The following is an 18,535-nucleotide window of genomic DNA, read 5'->3' as shown; positions in this document are numbered from 1 at the left end:
GTTAATACCCCATGCTTCGATCAATAAAGCACACATTACATTGTAAATCAACTAACTAATAACTGTTAATTACATCTGGACTAATTAATCCTAATTGGTTGTAGGATAACTATGCCTTTAATTGCACAATGAACAAACACGTGCCGTAATGTTTACGTGCTTAGTTCATCATCGTTCCTGAAGGTGGCAGCATCGTAGGGTAACAAATTTTCTCTCAGCTGATGAGTAACACATTTTAAAACCACTAATAATTCGATCGGAGGAGGACAGTCTTTATTGGCACGTGGTCAGTTCTCAAACGATTATTATAGAGACGTAGACACCAGAAACTCTGCGTCAACAGACGTTTAAGGGTGAGAAAAATCCCATTATCAAATTCCTATTTGTGTTTCTGTACTTACTGTATGTAGTCAATGTGTAGTGTATAGGTATACAATGTTTCCCTTTTCAAGGCCTGAAGGGGAAATTCAAATGGGTACCTGCTCGCCACCCCGTCGTAAAAAAGGGGAGTGGCCTCATTGCGTTTCCTGATTAGCAGTATCAGCTGACTCCTGACATCCTCTTGCTCTTGCTCAGCCTCTGCTTGTCCCGAACCCAACAGCGACTGAGGGTAGTAGTTCCAACTGGTTGTGGCGTATCCCAAAAAAAACATTTTCCTCTACTTCTACCGCTTGTTTGAGGAATTGATACCAAGATTGTGGTCATAGGTTGTCGCATCAGGACCGCTAGGATAGACTTGAAATGCAGAACAAAATTTGAAGCGGCAGTTGAGGGTTTATAATGGACATACAATGGGACCTCCCCTCCCCTAACACCTCTCTATTAAGGACAACCTCTCTATTAAGGACAATAGTTTTGGTCCTAAAGTGGAAGTTTCCATTCAATTTGTCCTCTCTAAACAGGACACCTCTCTATTAAGGACAGCACTTGTCAGTCCCCAGGGTGTCCTTAATTGAGAGGTTCTACAGTAATTGACACACCAGTAATATCAATAATTTTCCATAAGAAGGGGTGCCCACACCCCAAGCCCCCCTCCCTCGCTTGAACCATGCCTTGCCAATCTGACCTCATAATCTTTCAACATCTCAATATGATTAGGATAGACGTGGTGTTCTCCCCATGCTCCAAGAAGCCATCAACTCAACAGTCTAGCCGAGACAGTATGAGTCATGGCTTACATGTATTTATACTATCGCTAAGCCTGTCATGAATACCAAGGCAGCGTCTCTGTGAAATTCTGAGATGGATCAGTCGATACAGGCATCATTCGCATAATAATTTAAAGGCACAGTGCTGTACGGTTCTTTGACATGCTGGAAGGCATAGAATACACCGGAGTTCTTCTCGACAGTAGACCTCTTTGTGAATTTTAAGGAGTGGCTATAGCCAGGAGCCAGGTAGGTCAGATTATGTTACACAAACTAGTTAATAGGGCCTCTCCCATCTGACAGTACTATGTTATTTTTTCAGACACCAATTCATGTACCACAAAATAGAAAGTGAATGACAGCATAGCGTTGCAAGACTAGTTAGGAAATATGGCTGCAGCAGGAGAAAAACCAAATGTCCTCATCCTGGGTGGTAAGTTTTTTAAAATGAAGTGGCTCTACACAGCCTATACTGCCATTGCAGAGGGAGTAAAATATGTCAAATTTTCTTATTTTTGTTTCCCCATACCTCTCTTGTGTTGCAAAGGTAAACCAATTTGTTTATTCATTGTTTATTTAATTGTTTATTTAATTGTTTATGTGTTTATTTCAGGAGTTGGGTTTATTGGACGAAATTTAGTCAACTACTTGGTCAAGAATGACTTGGCGAATAAGGTCAGTTTTCGAAATATTTTGACATCATAAGTCCCCCCCTGATTATGAAATGATATGCATTCAGTATTAATGCCCTGAGTGACATAGAATGTAAGTGTTTCTTCTAAGACAGACTTGCTTGAGCAAGTTTGAATAAACTATGACAGGCTGTAAGCAGTTGAACCTCCTTCAACCAAAACCTCTCTATTGAGGACACCTCCCTTTTATGGACTCCCTCTGTGTCAAAGACACTAGTTTTGGTCCCAAATTGTTTGTTTTCATTCAATTTGACCTCTTTAATCAAGACACCTCTCTATTTAGGACAGCATATGACAGTCCCAAGGGCGTCTTTTTATGGAGGTTCAACTGTGGCTCCATTTTGTTCTGATATTCTCAAGTTCATTGAGGGTTTCTGTATGAATTGAAAGTGAGAATACTAAGAAGGTGGCTTGGTTTAGTCTGATAACACTGTTTGTTGACCCTGATGGCCTAAGAGTACTTGAAACAAGTCAATTAGGCCATTGATACTATAAATCTCAATTTTGATGAATTAAAGCTGAACTGTCAAAAGTTTAAAACTGATGATTTCTTACCCCTTTAAAGATGAACTTGTGTTTCTTGTAGATTCGTGTAGCAGACAAGGTCCCCCCCACCATGGCCTGGCTGAATGATGAGCAAAAAGCCGCATTTGAAAAAGTGGAGTTCAAACAAGCTAATCTTATACAGGAGAGTAAGTTAAAGAGAATTCTTGCAGTTCAGCTTGCCCACAGGGTAACTACAACCTCACATCCATTTCCTTGGCATCCAGTATGGTGTTCTTTCAAGTAGTTGAACAGAATAATCTACCATCTGTCATACTCAAGGTCATGACGTCAAGGGACAGGTATTTCTGTCTAACAGAGCGTGCATCATCACATGTTGGACCGAAATTCTGATCGACGATAGCGAAAGTGTTTATAATGATTTGTTGTCCTCCTTCAGGTCGAGTCGAGAATGTGTTCACAGACGAGAAGCCGTTTGATTTTGTGATAAACCTCGCCGCCGAAACAAAGTATGGACAGGAAGAGTCGGTAGGTCAAATATTCTACCTTCAAGATGCCCTCAAAGGGGTACACCGTTCGTTATTACTCCAGCTGGGGCTGTCATTTCACCCTCGGTTGCCTCAGTTGTGATTTACATTTTAGCTCCCCCTCGTGTTTGGAGAGCAAACCAATATCCAGTTTGGTATAATTTGACCTGGTCATATGCTCCATTTCTTGACCCACTCTCTGCACACCGTGGACATGTTAATATCAGCAGCAGTTGATAAAAGGCTGTATTCATCTGGCCTATGCCTGCAGATCTGCCCCATCTGCCTGAGATGATATTCTGTTTATAATCCCTACTCAGTTGATCCCAGTGCATCAAGCAGTGCTTACATGATAAGGTCGCCAGGTTTGAGGCTGCGTGGCCTTTCAGTTTCGAATTTATTTTTCAGATATACGAAGATGGCGTCTACCGTCTCAGTGTCACGTGTGCTCGTCAAGCCGCCAAACTCAAAACCAAACGCTACGTTGAATTATCGAGTGGTCAGATGTTGTCGTCTGAAAAGGTACATATAATCCAGTTATTTCCTGAAAATACTGAAAATATATTTTCTTAACCATGAAAATGAGAACAAAGCTGTGCCCAATTTTACAGCAAATGTCTGATTAAAAATCAGGAAGTTGTTATCTGGGTTAATAGACTTGTTTGGGGCGGTTCTCTACAAGCTGTGGTTGTGATTGTTACTCTAAAAACATGCTACACTTAGACATAATTGTTATCCTGAACTCAATATATTATTAATTCATAAAAATATTACACATTATCAATGTGTTCGATAGCTTTTTAACCTACAAATCATACCCATCAAGTATGTCCAAGTTTGAATTGGGTTGTGTGAAGTGGGTCTCCCATTGGCATGGTTTGAAATCAAGTATCAGGTTTACGGTAAAACAACTTGTTAACCCTTTTGCTGCGGGTGACGGCCCCATGACGTGCGGTTGACATACACAGCACGTCATACCCTACGGAAATGTAAATTCACCAGCACTTGGCCGCACCCTCTCTTAAGATGCCGAACTTCAGAGGAATATTAGTTTCATCCTCACGGTCGCAACGCTTTTGAGTAGTTTCGAGTAGTTTCGAGTAGTTTTGAGTAGTTTCGAGTAGTTTCGACTGTTCTGATAAAAGTTAGTTTTTTGTTCATTATTGGTGTCCACTGTCAGCGCAGGTGACACCTGCTGAAAATGACTGGATTAAAACCCTGCTAAGATGTTCCATCTTTCTCTAGTTCGAGTTCAAAGTCCTTAACGGAAGAATCCGAGATGGCATAGCACTTTTAGCAAGGAACTGTCAATTTAAAAGTCCTTTCTCAGAAATCGAACTTTTCAATTCTTATCGTTTCAGTCAGCGTTCGCAGAAGACTCTCTAAAACTTGATCCCTGGACTCTTGTCGCTCGTTCAAAGTTAAAGGTGGAACAAGAATTGTCAATCATCGAGGGTCTTAATTACGTCATCATTCGACCAGCAATTGTGTACGGAATCGGTGATAAATTGGGAATAAGTGAGTGTTAAATTGCAACAAACAGTAGGCCTACACTAGAACAGAATGTTCAAGAAGAGCTACCCCAAATATGTAAATTTAGCAACAGTTAGCATTCTTTGTAAAAGAACCTGTTTGGTGGCAGTGGTAGCGCATCCTGCTCGAGATCGGAGGGTTGTGGGTTCAACTCCCAGCTGAGTCACTTCTCAGTTCGAGGTCGACTTCTGTTTTGTCGAGTTCGAGGAATGCTTTGTAGATGCATGCTCTTCGAAAACCCAGTTCTTATTTGGAGACAGCTGGTTAACAGTGATCCTTAAAGCGCTTTAAAAGATAAGTAACTGAGAAGCGCTATGTGGATGTGTGACTTTGTAACTTTTTTGTTAACTTTTTTTTCCAGCCCCTCGATTAGTTGTCGGTGCCATCTACAAACACATCAAGGAAAAAATGAAGATGTTGTGGACGAAGGATTTGAAGATGAATACGGTCCACGTGGAGGACGTCGTGAGGGGGATCTGGCATTTATGTTCCCATGGCAACAGTGGAGAGGTGTACCACCTTGTGGACAGAAATGAAACTAGTAAGTATCATTTTGGGATTCAGGAAGGGCCTGCTTCAGCACTATGATGCAGTGTGTTGCTGGAGACTTTGCTTGCCCTGGTCTAGGCTCCGGGTACGGATTATCTCCTTCTTAGTCTAAATGATGTTGTCTTCGTCTGCGCAGCCAGACATTTACACTTCCAGCAATCAAAAAATTATGTTGCTTTCTTCTTTGGTGGCAGTCTTTTACCCTTTCAGCAATGCCCAAGTGATGTTGCTTTCTTCACAGGCAGTTCTTACAGTGTCAATCACACCTAAACGGTTTCATTTTTTTCCACTTTCAGCTCAGGGTAATGTGAGTGACTTGGTGTGTGCAATTTTCAACATAAAGCACGACTACGTTGGGTCGCTTGTGTCAAACATGGCCAGGGTAAGTTTTGACATCTTCTTCTTCCCCTTCTCTGTGTTCACCAAACACTCATTCCCGATCTGCTGATGAATTCAGCTATTCCATGTCTCTTCCCACTCATCTTATCATTCAATTTTATTTCTGACTATGCTACAGAATCAGGCCTATGCTCTGAAAAACCAAGCAGTCATTTCTTGTTCCTAACTCGATCCCCAGAGCTTTGTCTCGATTGATGCACCGTATGACCACGTGGCCAGTCTCTCGGTGTCCCAGAGTGGGCTGTTCTGGAGCATCGCAAGAGGATCACACTGTAAGAACCAGGCCTATGTCTATAATAAACCTGACTGTCGTCTCTTGTTCCTCCCTTGATCCCCAGAGCTTAGTCTCCATTGATGCACCATATGGCCACGTGGCTATTCCCTCGGTGTCCCAGAGTCGGCAGTTCTGGATCACATGCTCTGGTGTCTGATCAGATATGTTCCACTCGCTCGGCCCAATCTCAAGTTTCCTCGGGCCAAATGTTGTTCTGAATAGATTTCCATTTTGTTTCCAGCTCAATATGTCCGGCGTCGTCGACGATATAAACGATAAACATCTTTTACCGTGGGCCGAGCTTTGCCAGGAAAAACACATCGCAAACAGCCCCCTTACACCGTACTTAGACCAGGAGTTGCTATACAATAAGCATCTTTACATGGAAGGGTCCAAGATCGAGACAACAGGGTTTGAATACCTGTATCCTCACGTGACTAAGGAACTTTTGACAGAGGTGAGTTTTTTTTGCTATCATATCCTTGTCTTCTTTTGCATTCGCTCTGCACTTGGAGGTGTTACACCCTGAGCGCCACCGTAGAATCTATGATGGCCCATGGTACACTCCTGATGGCCAGGGATAGGCCTAAACATTTAACAAGCCACTTCAGCTTGGCGCAGTTGGATTTATTGGCCTAGTGTCTTCGGCCATAGGTATAGTCCAGAGTCCAGAGGTATATGGTGTGGTCTTTTATAGCTTGTCTTGGCATAGACACCTCATACAAGAGGCCGCAGTTTTAGTGTCATTTGAACGACGAAGCATTTAAGGGTCGAGTATCAAGGACACACAGACAAAACAGCGGTGATCCTTCCGAGAGTCGAACCCACGACCCGAGTATGTTAATCAACACTTGACTCACGAACCTTTCGATTTGACTTTCCCGTATTTTCAGGTTCTAAATGACTACATCAAGATGGGGATTTTCCCGGATGAGAGTTGACGTGTTGACTTCCCCATGCGAGGTCTCACTCGGACAGGTGGTTGACCAACACCAATGCAAACGGACGTGACCTGCAAGCAACGCTTTAAGGAGAAGCCAAAACATTGCCTTCTGATTTCCATGTGCTATTGCTATTGTAAACTTCTAAGTCACAATTTCGTTTTTGTCTGGTTTTGATGACAGTGCTAACCCTCACAACCTTTGGATTGTTGGCACCCCGCCTGATCAGATGTTGTTGATTTGTGTACATTCCTCAAAGTGGTAACCAGTATTTATACATGTTATTCTTGTGAGGGTTCATGTTCTTGAAAGACTGGTGAAAAGTAACCGACAACAAACAGGACGCTTTAATGACAGTTGTTGTGAAGCACCATGGTCAGTGGAAAGCGCTACGATATATAAAAAATATCACCACTGAGTAACATGAACATGTAAACCTTTGTGTTGGGTTCAACCCGCTTGCTTCCATTGTTATCGCTATTGTTAAACTTGGATCACAAAAGTCTTGCCGATTTTTAGTTAAAGAGAATTTCGCAGGAGCAAACTTATGCCCATCCTGCCCCTCAGTCTGTATCGGAGCAATAGATACAACATCAAGTCATACGCGGGTTTCTGGATGGAGCCCTATTGCGGGCCTTTTGCCTACATGTTCATCAGGCCAAATCTAGCTAACTGATTTGTGCCAGACCTCTAAACAGGAAATGATAGGTACATTTTCACCGCCCGAGAAAAAGTAAATAGTAGACTGAATTGATGGTGTGAAATCCTCTTTAATCTGGGTTCAACGACTTGTATTGTAGCTGACATTATTTGGCAGACTTTGCCATTGCTGTTTAAAATTCGTAGTGTTCCCTGTCTTATTTGTAAAACCTATGCATAACCAGTGAATTATACTTAGTATTACCAGTGAATCAATCTAAGCATAACCAGTAATCAAAACTCAGCATAACCAGTGAATAAAACTTGGCATAACCAGTGAATGTAATTGCGCATAATTGAGTCACAATATTGAGAGCATAATTTGAAGAATCAAGCTATTATTGAGAGATGTGCAGCGCTTGTGTTAAAATTTCATTTAGGAAATGTACTTAATTTGAAACTGAGAGAGGGAGAGCTAGAATATAGGCACCTGAACCATTTTGGCATCGGGTTTGTAGCGGAATTTGATCTCCACCAAATGGTCTCACTTTTAGTACAGAGGCCTACAGTGTGGTGTTAATTTCGATTCTATCACACCTAAACTTTAATGAGTTATCTGTACAGAACATATTGAAAACTCTTGTTTTGACTTTGTTCTGTCGATCCAATACAGCACATGCAACTTCATCACACTGTCTATGATATGTTTATCGAAAAATCTAGACCAGTGGTGCAAACCTGTGTATGAGGCATTCCACATTGCAATCGTGGTGTGCCTGTTCAAATGTGTACAGGTAATCATTGTTATTATGCATCAAAGATAACACTCGATGCACTATGCAAGTGTGTGTCACTGAAAATTTCCGCTAAAGAGAAGAAATACCAAAACCTATTGACATGACCATTTGTCTGAAAGGTCTCAATGACTGCTTTCGGAGAGTGCCGTTTCTTTAAATTTTGGACTGCTATATATCCTCTATAAAGGGTTAAGCCTATCCAAGAATGATCTCACTTTGTTTTTCGGTGATGACTTGATTAATTTGTTTTGATAATTAGTTAGTTAATTAGTATGTCTACTAGGTGACCATTTACGTTTCCAAAAATGATGTGCAGTGTGGGTTTGTTGCAAATTATGTCTTTTTAAAAACTGCCATGAAATTGTGATAAAGCATTATTGAAAAATTACGATCTCGTTTAAGTTTAGAAGTTTTATTGATAGTTCGAGAGTGCATAATTAAGTTTATGTATAAGTCACATGTCACCCATGATGTGTAATGCATGACCTGTATGTAAACTGACCTTAGGCTTACATATAGTTTTAGGTATTCCTTCAGTTCACATTTGACCTTTTACACTTAACGCATGACCTGTATGTAAACTGACCTTAGGCTTACATATAGTTTTAGGTATTCCTTCAGTTCACGTTTGACCTGTTACACTTAACACATGACCTGTATGTAAACTCAGCCTTAGGTGTAGATAAAGCTGTAAGCATTTGTGACCCGCTCTACCAAAACTAGGCGCTTGTCGCATCTGAACTTGACAGGTTGATACGGACTTGTTGTTCATTTCCCTATTGTAGACCTTTTGTGAAATGTGACCAAATCAGTTTGTAATAGATTTCACAAAAGGTCTACAATAGGGAAATGAACAACAAGTCCGTATCAACCTGTCGAGTTCAGATGCGACAAGCGCCTAGTTTTGGTAGAGCGAGTCACATTTTATCAATTCACGTTTGACCCGTGTTGCACAAAACATGACCTGTATGTAAACTTGGCCTTGAGCTTACATATAGTTCTAGGTTTTCCTTCTGTTCACGTGTAACGCCTGATGCACAACACGTGAAACTTGGCCATAACTGTTCGCACGTAGCTGTAGGCATCCATCAGCTGTAGTGCAGATCCCACAGAACTCTTCAAATACATTATTGTATACTCTCATAGCTTCAGGTTCTATTTCTAGAGAAGGCGAGTTTAATTTTGACATTTTCAATTCTTAATGTGTCATAACAGGCGTTGCGCAGACCAAAGTATGATCCATACCACGTAAGGTAAAGTGGTACAATTATAGTCCCTGCTTAATGTGTCATAACAGGCGTTGCGCAGACCAAAGTATGGTCCATACCACGTAAGGTAAATTGGTACAATTATAGTCCCTGCTTAATGTGACATAACAGGCGGTGCACAGACCAAAGTATGATCCATACCACGTAAGGTAAAGTGGTACAATTATAGTCCCTGCTTTGTTTAAAACGGCTTCAAGTACACTAAATGCACTCACAGGATAAAGTGCTGTTCAGACAGATCTGGCCCAAGGTATTTGGCTTACCTCTTGTCACTGATCTGTAAAAGTGTGATAACAAATAGTAATGTTACACAGCCCTGGGTAGCCTGTGTCATATAGTTGACCGTCTTCAGTTGACACAGAGAAAGACTACTATACTCCTTTTCGAAATCGGAGGTAGAATATTAACCAAAAGTTGGAAACGAAAGGAAATTACGATATGAAAACCACTTTATAATTGTACCAAGGCTATTTCTTACTTAACTGATTCCATTTTCTTTCATTCCAAGTCTAATGATATTGAGGCTTCTTTTGCCCTTGCTATCGTGTTCTGAAATGTGCATTCCATTTGAATTTTGTGCAAAAATTCTTTTAGACTTGTCTTTCCAACATTCAAGTCCGATTGTCGACTACTCAATGTGAAATTTACTTCACCTTATAAACATTTTAGTATCAGCTATGGAGCAGACTTGAAAATTTGGATCACGTATTAAATTTTATTTCCTGTATTTGTGTGACCTAAATTGCCTAGAAGTGAAATATGGAAACATGAACTCTGGTGTAAAACCACTTATAGGACATTGTTTTTTGAACACCCTGTATATTGTGCTAATTTGAAATGTATTTTCTTACCAGTGTCTATTGGACTAATTGGCAAACGTATCAGTGATATGATATCAAACAGTTATGTGCAAAATATACTATAGTCCTTGTCTCTGTTTGTACTGTAAAATCGCCCAGGAGTCCTCATCATTACAGCAAGTCTTTTTGGTAATGAGGTCCTCAACACAGTTGTTCAAGTCCCTTCCTCAGGTTTAGCTACCAAATAAAGGCCTTTTGAAAATCAACAAAGTTGGTAGACAATGGACCCAGGGGAGGAAAGGGGGCATTCTCAAAACAATGCGTAGGACATCCTGGAGTTTTTGATAAACCCTCTCCAGCAGGCACAAAAGCTAGTTTCAAATGCTTACCTGCCTGTTGCTGTTGGGGAGAGAATGGGTGATATGAATAAAGACTAGCAAATGCTTTTATCTAAAACTCCATGTACATTTACACCAGGCCTTCGTGTACAAAATTGAAGTAAAAGCATTTGCTGGTCTTTATTCATATCATCCATTGTGACATGGATGTGACAATGATGTGACGTGTCTTCCACCCAACCTGTGAAGAGGTGCTGTATTTCTACACGACAGCTAGCCTACTTCACCGGGCCAAATGTGAATCAACTAATATGGCCCTGCACTAGGAATGCAGACTCAACAAAAGGTGGGACATATTCAGGGGAAATTTTTGCATGACGGCCAGCCTATTTTCACCGGGCCGAATGTAACTTTCTTTAAATAAACTAATTATGACCCTGCACTTTAATAGAATGGTCTTCTACAGGCGGCGACATATTCTATATGAAACAATCACAAATAAGGAACCAAGTTACCAAGTCACAACCACCTCGAGTTGTCTCAGTCTAGGCCCAGAAGGTGCTGCCTCCTATACCAAACCAGTTGAACTGACCCAAGTCCCAAGAAAATTTTCACATGACGGCTAGCTTATTTTTACCGGGCCGAACTTTCTTTAAATAAACTAGTTTTGGCCCTGCGCTATAGGAATTAGGACTTCTGCAGAATGTAGCGACATATTCTCTATCAAAGGACAAGTTAAGAGTACATCATCACCTGAAAGACCAACCTATCACAACCAACCCATGGTCTCAGAAAATAGGTCGAGGGTGCTGCCCCTATATAACACAGGCTATACTAGCTTCATATGGGCGGTTATTTCCGCATTAAATGGTCCTAAAACGCGTCTTTATAACTGGCAACTCGTGTGTGTGTGTGTGTGTAGAGCAACCCGTGCGTACAGAGCAAAACGCGCGTATCTAAACTCGCGACCCCTACAAAGAACATAACCCGAATGTATAACTACTGTCGCATAAACGTGCCGTCGGATAACTAGTGTCGGATAAGTGCTGTCGGATAACTGCTGTCGCATATAAGGTTCCTCAGCCTCCCGCATCGCGGCGCTCTTGTGTCTTGATGATTATTGTTTTTGCTCTAAGCGACATACGATTTACCAATTGGTAACTGTGATGTAGTAGGCGCACTTCAAATGGCCTTGCTTTTGCACTTAGCAGACCGTGTTAAGCGCGTTCTCGTTGAGGTGGAAATATGTATAGAACGACAGGTAAATTTAGAGGAATCTGTGATTTTCATGGTTGAATCTTTGGCTAGAGACTGTGCTGAAATATGCAATCACAGATTCCTCTAAATTTACCTGTCGTTCTATACATATTTCCACCTCAACGAGAACGCGCTTAACACGGTCTGCTAAGTGCAAAAGCAAGGCCATTTGAAGTGCGCCTACTACATTACAGTTACCAATTGGTAAATCGTATGTCGCTTAGAGCAAAAACAATAATCATCAAGACACAAGAGCGCCGCGATGCGGGAGGCTGAGGAACCTTATATGCGACAGCAGTTATCCGACAGCACTTATCCGACACTAGTTATCCGACACTAGTTATCCGACGGCACGTTTATGCGACAGTAGTTATTCATTCGCGTTATGTTCTTTGTAGGGGTCGCGAGTTAGATACGCGCGTTTTGCTCTGTACGCACGGGTTGCTCCACACACACACGAGTTGCCAGTTATAAAGACGCGTTTTAGGACATCATTTAATGCGGAAATAACCGCCCATAGCTTCAAATTACAGGTGCGTGAACTGCAAACGTTTACCCTAAAATAGGTTTAATCTGGGAATTCGCCATATTGAAAAAAAAGTCTACGGCCTTTTTCCACTTTTGGCGCAACGATAAAGCAATCAGATCCAGATATAGAACACGTGACTCGCTCTTGACACTAGCCCCTTGTTTTCTGCACAAGAAGGGGCACACTGGGCTCACCCTGGCCTATCATTCCTCTTAGATCAGTCCAACATCATCCTGGCACCAGTTGTTTTCAACATACTCCGCCTCTCGATATGAGTGTCAAAAACCTGTATCTCAGGATGGGAGGTATCATTTTGACAACTTGGTAAAATAATGGAGGAATTTGATAAATATATTTGCATGGTGTGAAAATAACACTATGACTTTTGGTCTTATCCATAATGCTCAGACTTTTATCATTTGCTTCACCTTAAAAAGCAAATATTAGTATCAAACCGTGACGCAATCACATACAGCATGAGGTCACACGATAAGCAATTAATCGTGACGTAATGTAAGCTGAATTCAACTCAAAAGGAACTGATCAAAGCCAGGTGATGTATTTCGATTGAAACTCAAGCGCAATCATGTTTTTCAGCAAACTTGCGGGTAAGTCAACACCATTTCAATTCACCATGGTGAGCTTACAGCATTTCAGTGAATCCAAGATCTTTTTCGTAAGAGGCCTGAGCCTGCCACCATTCGCCGCCAATTGTAGTTTCCACTGATGCTGATCTCTGATGATGATTTTCACCAGCGTTGCAAGCATTTTTGGATGTGGGTTTAGATAATTTCAGCCAGGCTCCTGGTTGCACCCCGTACTATAGTGCATTGTTTAGTGTAGTTCAGTGATTTTTCCATTATACCGTTTGTTTGGAGAGGTCACGGTCCTGCTGGAAGTGTTTTTGTAGGAAAAACCAACATATCTCCTGCACAAGTGGCCCCTTTACGGAATAATTCGGCCTCGAAGACATCACTGGTTTTTCCAGGCAAAATCTTGCAGACCAAAGGGTCCACTGGTACTGATGCGTTGCCTATTGCTAAATGCTTTCACTGGTTTCACAGCCCGTTATGTGTGTTTCAGGCGTCCTGGCCCTGGCCTTGGCCGTCAATTACTGCTCCGGTGCTGTTGTCCTCACGCCCGAAAGGAAGTAAGTTGACTTTCAATATACCATAAATGAATAACTCGTAAATAGACAACTCGATTTATGACGGGTAATATTCTTCAGTTACTCACCACGTCATACTTAAAGGGGGATTGTGAGCAGAATCCAGGGTAGTCCGATGTTCGATCGGTGCTCGTGCTAGCTCTAACTTGCCTATTAAAGGGACAATATAGGCAACAGCTAGGCAAGATAAAGTTACACAAAGCCACCAATAGGGTTCTCTCACATCTCACAGTAGCTTGACAATAGTGACACCTATTGGATCTCCGTCTAACTCAATCTGGCTAACCTGGCTCCCATACCCTAACTGCATGAAATGTCGTTTCTGTTTTTGTAGAGACGTGCTCAGCAGCCTTTCTAACGCTGCCATCTCGACCTTATCCTCGTCCCTACCCTACCTCCAATCTGTCGTCCAAGATTCCGGCAAGTTTATCGGAAGTGCCGTTGCAACTGTCTTGTCTTTTGTCAGTGATCACGATGGCGACGTAAGTACATAGCATGTCAATAGATGTCGCTTTAAGGGAAGATAAAAAATAAGTTCTATCTGAAGTATTGTATCACTACGCATTTACGGGAAGGACCACAGGTGTAAAATGCTGTCTGGCGCGTAAGATCTCATTACATTTTCTATAGAGGATAGCTAGCATTAGCTTCGAAGTCTATCGCTAGCAACCGTTACCGATGGCGATACTTGGAGGTTTCTTTATATGCGTCCTTCTTTACAGATTAACATCCCAAATTATGGTTACGTCAACTACCACCTTGACGCGTGCACACTGTCATTGGGTAAAAGGGAGGAAAAACGCTGGTTAGGGTCAGTTTGGAACACCATCAGTGATGTAGTCGACACGGTAAGAACCTTCTCTGTTTTCACCTTTCATTAGGCCAGTGAAAGGAAATGATAAACGGATGCCAGGAAAGCAGATTAAGTTGCACGAAGGCGCCGATAGGGGTCTTTCCAAGCTCACGGTACTTCAAACCTGTTTCCGCTGTATACGAAGAATACATTTATCGCAAAACCAAACGCGATTCAGTTTCTCCTGCTCCATGTTCTCTGTGACTTACTTCCTTATCTTTTGACCTCTCCATGGACCGTGTTGGTGCTTCACACTTGGTCCTCGACAGTTCTTGGCAACGGTGTTCACAGCATCAGCTGCTATGGATCCATGCTCTGGATGCGATTGCAGCAGCCCCTGCCGGCTTGTCAGTATAACACTCATCTCACTACAAAGCGCCTTTTGCTAGCTTTAAAGACACAACTGGCGTGGGATTTACCTGGCCAGCAGGATAATATACTACTTGCCACGCACCATAAAGTTGTGGTATCACACTAATGCTGATATCTCATGCCCAAGTTGTCCCTTTTATAACTTCGGATTCGCATTTTCGATTCTCATTTTTCTTCAGGTTGTTGACACTGTCGTCCCCGAAAGGAAATGCAAGGCTCGTGTCTCAGACCCTCTGACTGGGTTGAGCCGGTCCGCCACCAAAGGCTCTCCCGAAGACGCCCTGAAAAGCGCCCTCACCGGTTTGTTTGAAGATATTGTCAAGCTTGCTCAACAGGTCCAGGGATAGACCGAGGTTGATTTGTTACCAACCTCTATTCCCAGGGGTCAAAGCGCACCCCCACTTCCGGTGCTCTACCGTGCAGTCATGTTGACTTGCTAATCAAAGTAGTGCCCGGATGTAGAGGTTAGATTTGTAACTAATTTCGAACTTTTTGTTTCTTGGTCTACTCATTCCAATAAAAATAGGCACGGTATCGTTAAAATGCGTAGCTCGTTTTTTTTCTCTCTTTCGAATGCCTCGGCAATCGTAGAAATCATTATACATGTACATACTGTATTCAAAGTCTTCGCAAGATTCCACGAAACGCCAACGTGATCGCCTATCTCATAGTTCGACCCCACGATTAAGATGACGATGTCGAACAAAGGGATAGGTGTTCTCGTGGACGTTTCGGGGGCTTTGCGAAACTCCCCATTATTAGTGGACAGCAATCGGATCCTCCTCCTCGCGCAGGACCGCGACCGGGACTCTATTTATTGACGAAGTCGGCCGTCCCTGCTTGAATTGATCGCCATCTTCTCATTCTCCAAGCAGAATGTCCTCGACTATCAGTCGCTTGGTGTCTATCATGTTTCAAGTGCAGTTGGTCGTTTGGTGGTCGGGCGCTTGTGTTTTCTAACTTGGCCGTAAGGGGTCTTATGCATGCATGTTAGCTCGTGGACGTTTACTTTCTGGAATGACTGTACTCCAGAACACGAGCCTTCTGGGCTTCCGTATATACTGATCCGCTCGGGGTCCAACTCCAGATCACGCCCAACTCGGCCGCCGGGGACGAAATAAAACGACTCCACACTCCACGCGGGCATTATACATGTAGTATCAAAAGCTCCAAGCAGATATACTAATATACTAATACTATAACTTTGGGTCTTGCCAGAAAAACTTGGTATTTTTTGGTTGTGAAAAGGTCTTCCAACCTCACAAGATGTTCCATCGTCAGTCCTGTGGGGGTCTCCCTTCATGTCCCTCAGCATTTACAATACGGGGACATAGATGAAATACATGTATAATAATTTTGTCGCCCCCCCCCCACGCAACACAGGGTAACGAAATCAGCGCCTCTAGTGTCAAGATTGAACGTACGGGCTCACTCATTTCAGTTCCTCAGATTTCCTGCAGATAGCAGCACTATGTACAGCCTTGGGATAGCTATCAATGATGACCAATTTGAAATGAATGGTACCGCAAAATCTCCGTGATCTTGGTGAGGTTACTTTTATGCGTTTTTTTTTAGAAAGTGAAATTCATTTCCACAGCCCACAAAATTAGTCTCCCCAGGCTGCCTAGTTTCGTCATCATATTCGTACTGACTCATAGGGGAGGGGCGAAGACACCCCTGTGTTCAGAGTATAAATACACCTCGAGTGATATCAACATATCTGGATAAGAACACTTTAATGCTAATCCTAATCTCCATCAATGTCATTGCATCTCACGGTGCCCCCTGGGATGAAGAAAGTGCAATGTACGACACCTGAAGACAAAAGACGCGCCAACGAGGTGTCAATTTAATGTCGTCTGCTCAATGTCACGTGATTCGAAAGTGTCATCTGCTTAGAAGACAATAGAACAACAGACGAGAGATAATTAAAATGGCGCCGACGAGCTGTCTTCTAGGGTTTCCTGGTCTCTTTTCTCGGTGTAATCACGCCAGGTCGTCATGGTGATTACAAAAACAACACCCTGGTGAGGAGAAACACAATGGGGCAGGATCTAATCGCTGTTCGCCGAGATTGCGTCTTTTTGTACCTGGATAAGGCGAGTAGTTTTACCAGCGTTGTCTTAAAGGCGGTTTGACATTGCCTTCCGTGCGACCCTTCTCGGAATTCTGGACATGTCATCGGGGGTCGATGTAACAGAAAGCCTACTGATAGATCTTGCCAAAGCCCGCAACCGGTTGCCATTGTTTTGGTCACTGCCTCAAGCAAATAAACACGGAACGATGGAGACAGACCATCGCCGCACAGACGGCATGGCGGCTGACATGGACGGTTGGTTATATCAGAATAATCGTGCTTGGAAAAGACAATTAATCAAATTAGGAATATTTGATCGGATGTTCTGGTCATTATCAGTTGGCTGGGTGCATGGGGTTACTGAGTACAATCGTACTCGCAACAATCGGACTAGGCCCTGCTGGACATCGGCTGCCGTCGCCTCCTGGGCCTCTGCAAGTCAATGGTCTCCTGTCGTGCAAAATTGCTCCAACATAGGGCGGGACGGTCATGCGGCTCCTATTTGGACAGTAACCGGCACAATCTCCACGACTTGCAGACGACAACTCTGCGGGGGGCAACAAACGCCAAGCGAACAGCTGCGCATTGGGCTCATAACCTTATTGTTTCAACATAATCATCTTGTAATTCCCCTCCCCCTGCTAGTATAACGCCACCTTGCAGCATTTTTTACCCTTCCGCCAGCTGCTGCCCGATAGGCCTATGTTTTTAATGATTTTCCGCATGGCCGATGGACTGGCTTGTCGCGTGCCACAATGGCGCCTGCACGCGCGCCAATTGCGCCATTCTGGTCTTCGTGGCGCCTAAAATTAGTGGTTTTATAGACATGAACAGGAGCAGAGGCACTGAGGGGATCAACATCAGTGAAAATCATATACACTAAAATCCAGTGACATAGAAATCGAATCCCGGAATCGCCGAATTGGGCCCATCCTGAAGCTCAGACGACCGAGCTTACGTAGGGGAGGAGGATACGACTGACTCTGGATGTTCTGGGATGGATTGGCCCCTTCGGCTCTGGTAATCATGATGAGTAAATGCGTTTTGTTCGCACTTGCCTGAGGTCATTCTCGAGAAGAAATTAAGCGACTGACAACCAGCGCCGGGAATTCGGAATGGGACATTTTTGTAGATTCACAAGCCATACTCCAACCCAGTGATACTAGTCGTGTGACGAGGCGGTCCCATGTATGATGTCTTGAATATTATGTCTGCTTGGAGAATGGTTCACAGGTTGAGCCATTCCATGGAGGTTGGGTTTTGTAATGACCATTGGGATGAAATCACGTGACCCCATGTCATCACATTACCCCGTTGTCATAGTCAGTTCGATCTGTGAGGTTTGTCAAGGTTCTCCTTGGGTTTATACACCACCCTGGATCGACCTGGGGTCAAAATGACAAACATTTGTTTATTCATGAATTCCTTACAAAGGAATTTAAATATACATGATTCGTTGAATAATTTGCATGATTCTGAATGGCTTGGCTACACGAGGTCTGCATCCCGACGCGGCACTTGCTAATTTTTGCAAATTGTACTTTTTGTTTCGGACATCTGGGAGTCAGTGGCGCCGTATTGTAGTGTTGCTCGACCTCGTCCCGCGGTTAATTTATTCATCTTGCAATATATTGATACAATGATATCTATTGACTAAATGTACCTAGGGGCCGAGGTCCATGTTGAACCCTCGTATTCAGACTTGATTTCTGCATTACAATGCATGGATTTACGTGATCTATAAGGTTCCTTGGGCGAGGTCGTGATTTGTTCTTATTCATTATGTAACAGTACACCGGACCTGAAGGCCAACACTGGCAGAGAGAAAATACGTGAATATCGTGTCTGGTTTGGAGAATGGAACGCATTG

At 42.9% G+C, this 18,535-nt stretch overlaps 2 protein-coding genes across 2 annotated transcripts; both read left to right on the top strand.

Moving 5' to 3' along the window:
- Positions 1-202: 202 nt before the first annotated feature.
- On the top strand, positions 203-7,305 carry LOC135498900 (probable dTDP-glucose 4,6-dehydratase). The gene is made up of 11 exons (XM_064789417.1): positions 203-353; positions 1,471-1,581; positions 1,762-1,823; positions 2,427-2,532; positions 2,784-2,872; positions 3,280-3,393; positions 4,233-4,389; positions 4,766-4,945; positions 5,250-5,335; positions 5,868-6,083; positions 6,520-7,305. Exons 2-11 carry the CDS (start codon positions 1,539-1,541, stop codon positions 6,565-6,567), a joined length of 1,101 nt encoding a protein of 366 aa, XP_064645487.1. The 5' UTR covers positions 203-353; positions 1,471-1,538; the 3' UTR covers positions 6,568-7,305.
- A 5,954-nt stretch (positions 7,306-13,259) lies between these two features.
- LOC135499249 (uncharacterized) lies at positions 13,260-15,125 on the top strand. The gene is made up of 4 exons (XM_064789919.1): positions 13,260-13,345; positions 13,698-13,845; positions 14,086-14,211; positions 14,768-15,125. Exons 1-4 carry the CDS (start codon positions 13,266-13,268, stop codon positions 14,933-14,935), a joined length of 522 nt encoding a protein of 173 aa, XP_064645989.1. The 5' UTR covers positions 13,260-13,265; the 3' UTR covers positions 14,936-15,125.
- Positions 15,126-18,535: the final 3,410 nt, after the last annotated feature.

Source organism: Lineus longissimus, chromosome 14, assembly GCF_910592395.1.
Source record: "Lineus longissimus chromosome 14, tnLinLong1.2, whole genome shotgun sequence".
NCBI lineage: Eukaryota > Metazoa > Nemertea > Pilidiophora > Heteronemertea > Lineidae > Lineus > Lineus longissimus.
This window is presented reverse-complemented; position numbering and strand designations above follow the sequence as displayed.

What these genes read in the sequence shown, in the direction of transcription:
- LOC135499249 (XM_064789919.1), top strand. Translation starts at nt 13,266, where the DNA reads ATGTGTGTTTCAGGCGTCCTGGCCCTGGCCTTGGCCGTCAATTACTGC. An exon ending in GTCCTCACGCCCGAAAGGAA is followed by an intron (nt 13,346 to 13,697) that starts GTAAGTTGACTT and finishes CTGTTTTTGTAG; the next exon opens with AGACGTGCTCAGCAGCCTTT. An exon ending in TCAGTGATCACGATGGCGAC is followed by an intron (nt 13,846 to 14,085) that starts GTAAGTACATAG and finishes CCTTCTTTACAG; the next exon opens with ATTAACATCCCAAATTATGG.
- LOC135498900 (XM_064789417.1), top strand. Translation starts at nt 1,539, where the DNA reads ATGGCTGCAGCAGGAGAAAAACCAAATGTCCTCATCCTGGGTG. An exon ending in AAATGTCCTCATCCTGGGTG is followed by an intron (nt 1,582 to 1,761) that starts GTAAGTTTTTTA and finishes TGTTTATTTCAG; the next exon opens with GAGTTGGGTTTATTGGACGA. An exon ending in TTGTGTCAAACATGGCCAGG is followed by an intron (nt 5,336 to 5,867) that starts GTAAGTTTTGAC and finishes TTTTGTTTCCAG; the next exon opens with CTCAATATGTCCGGCGTCGT.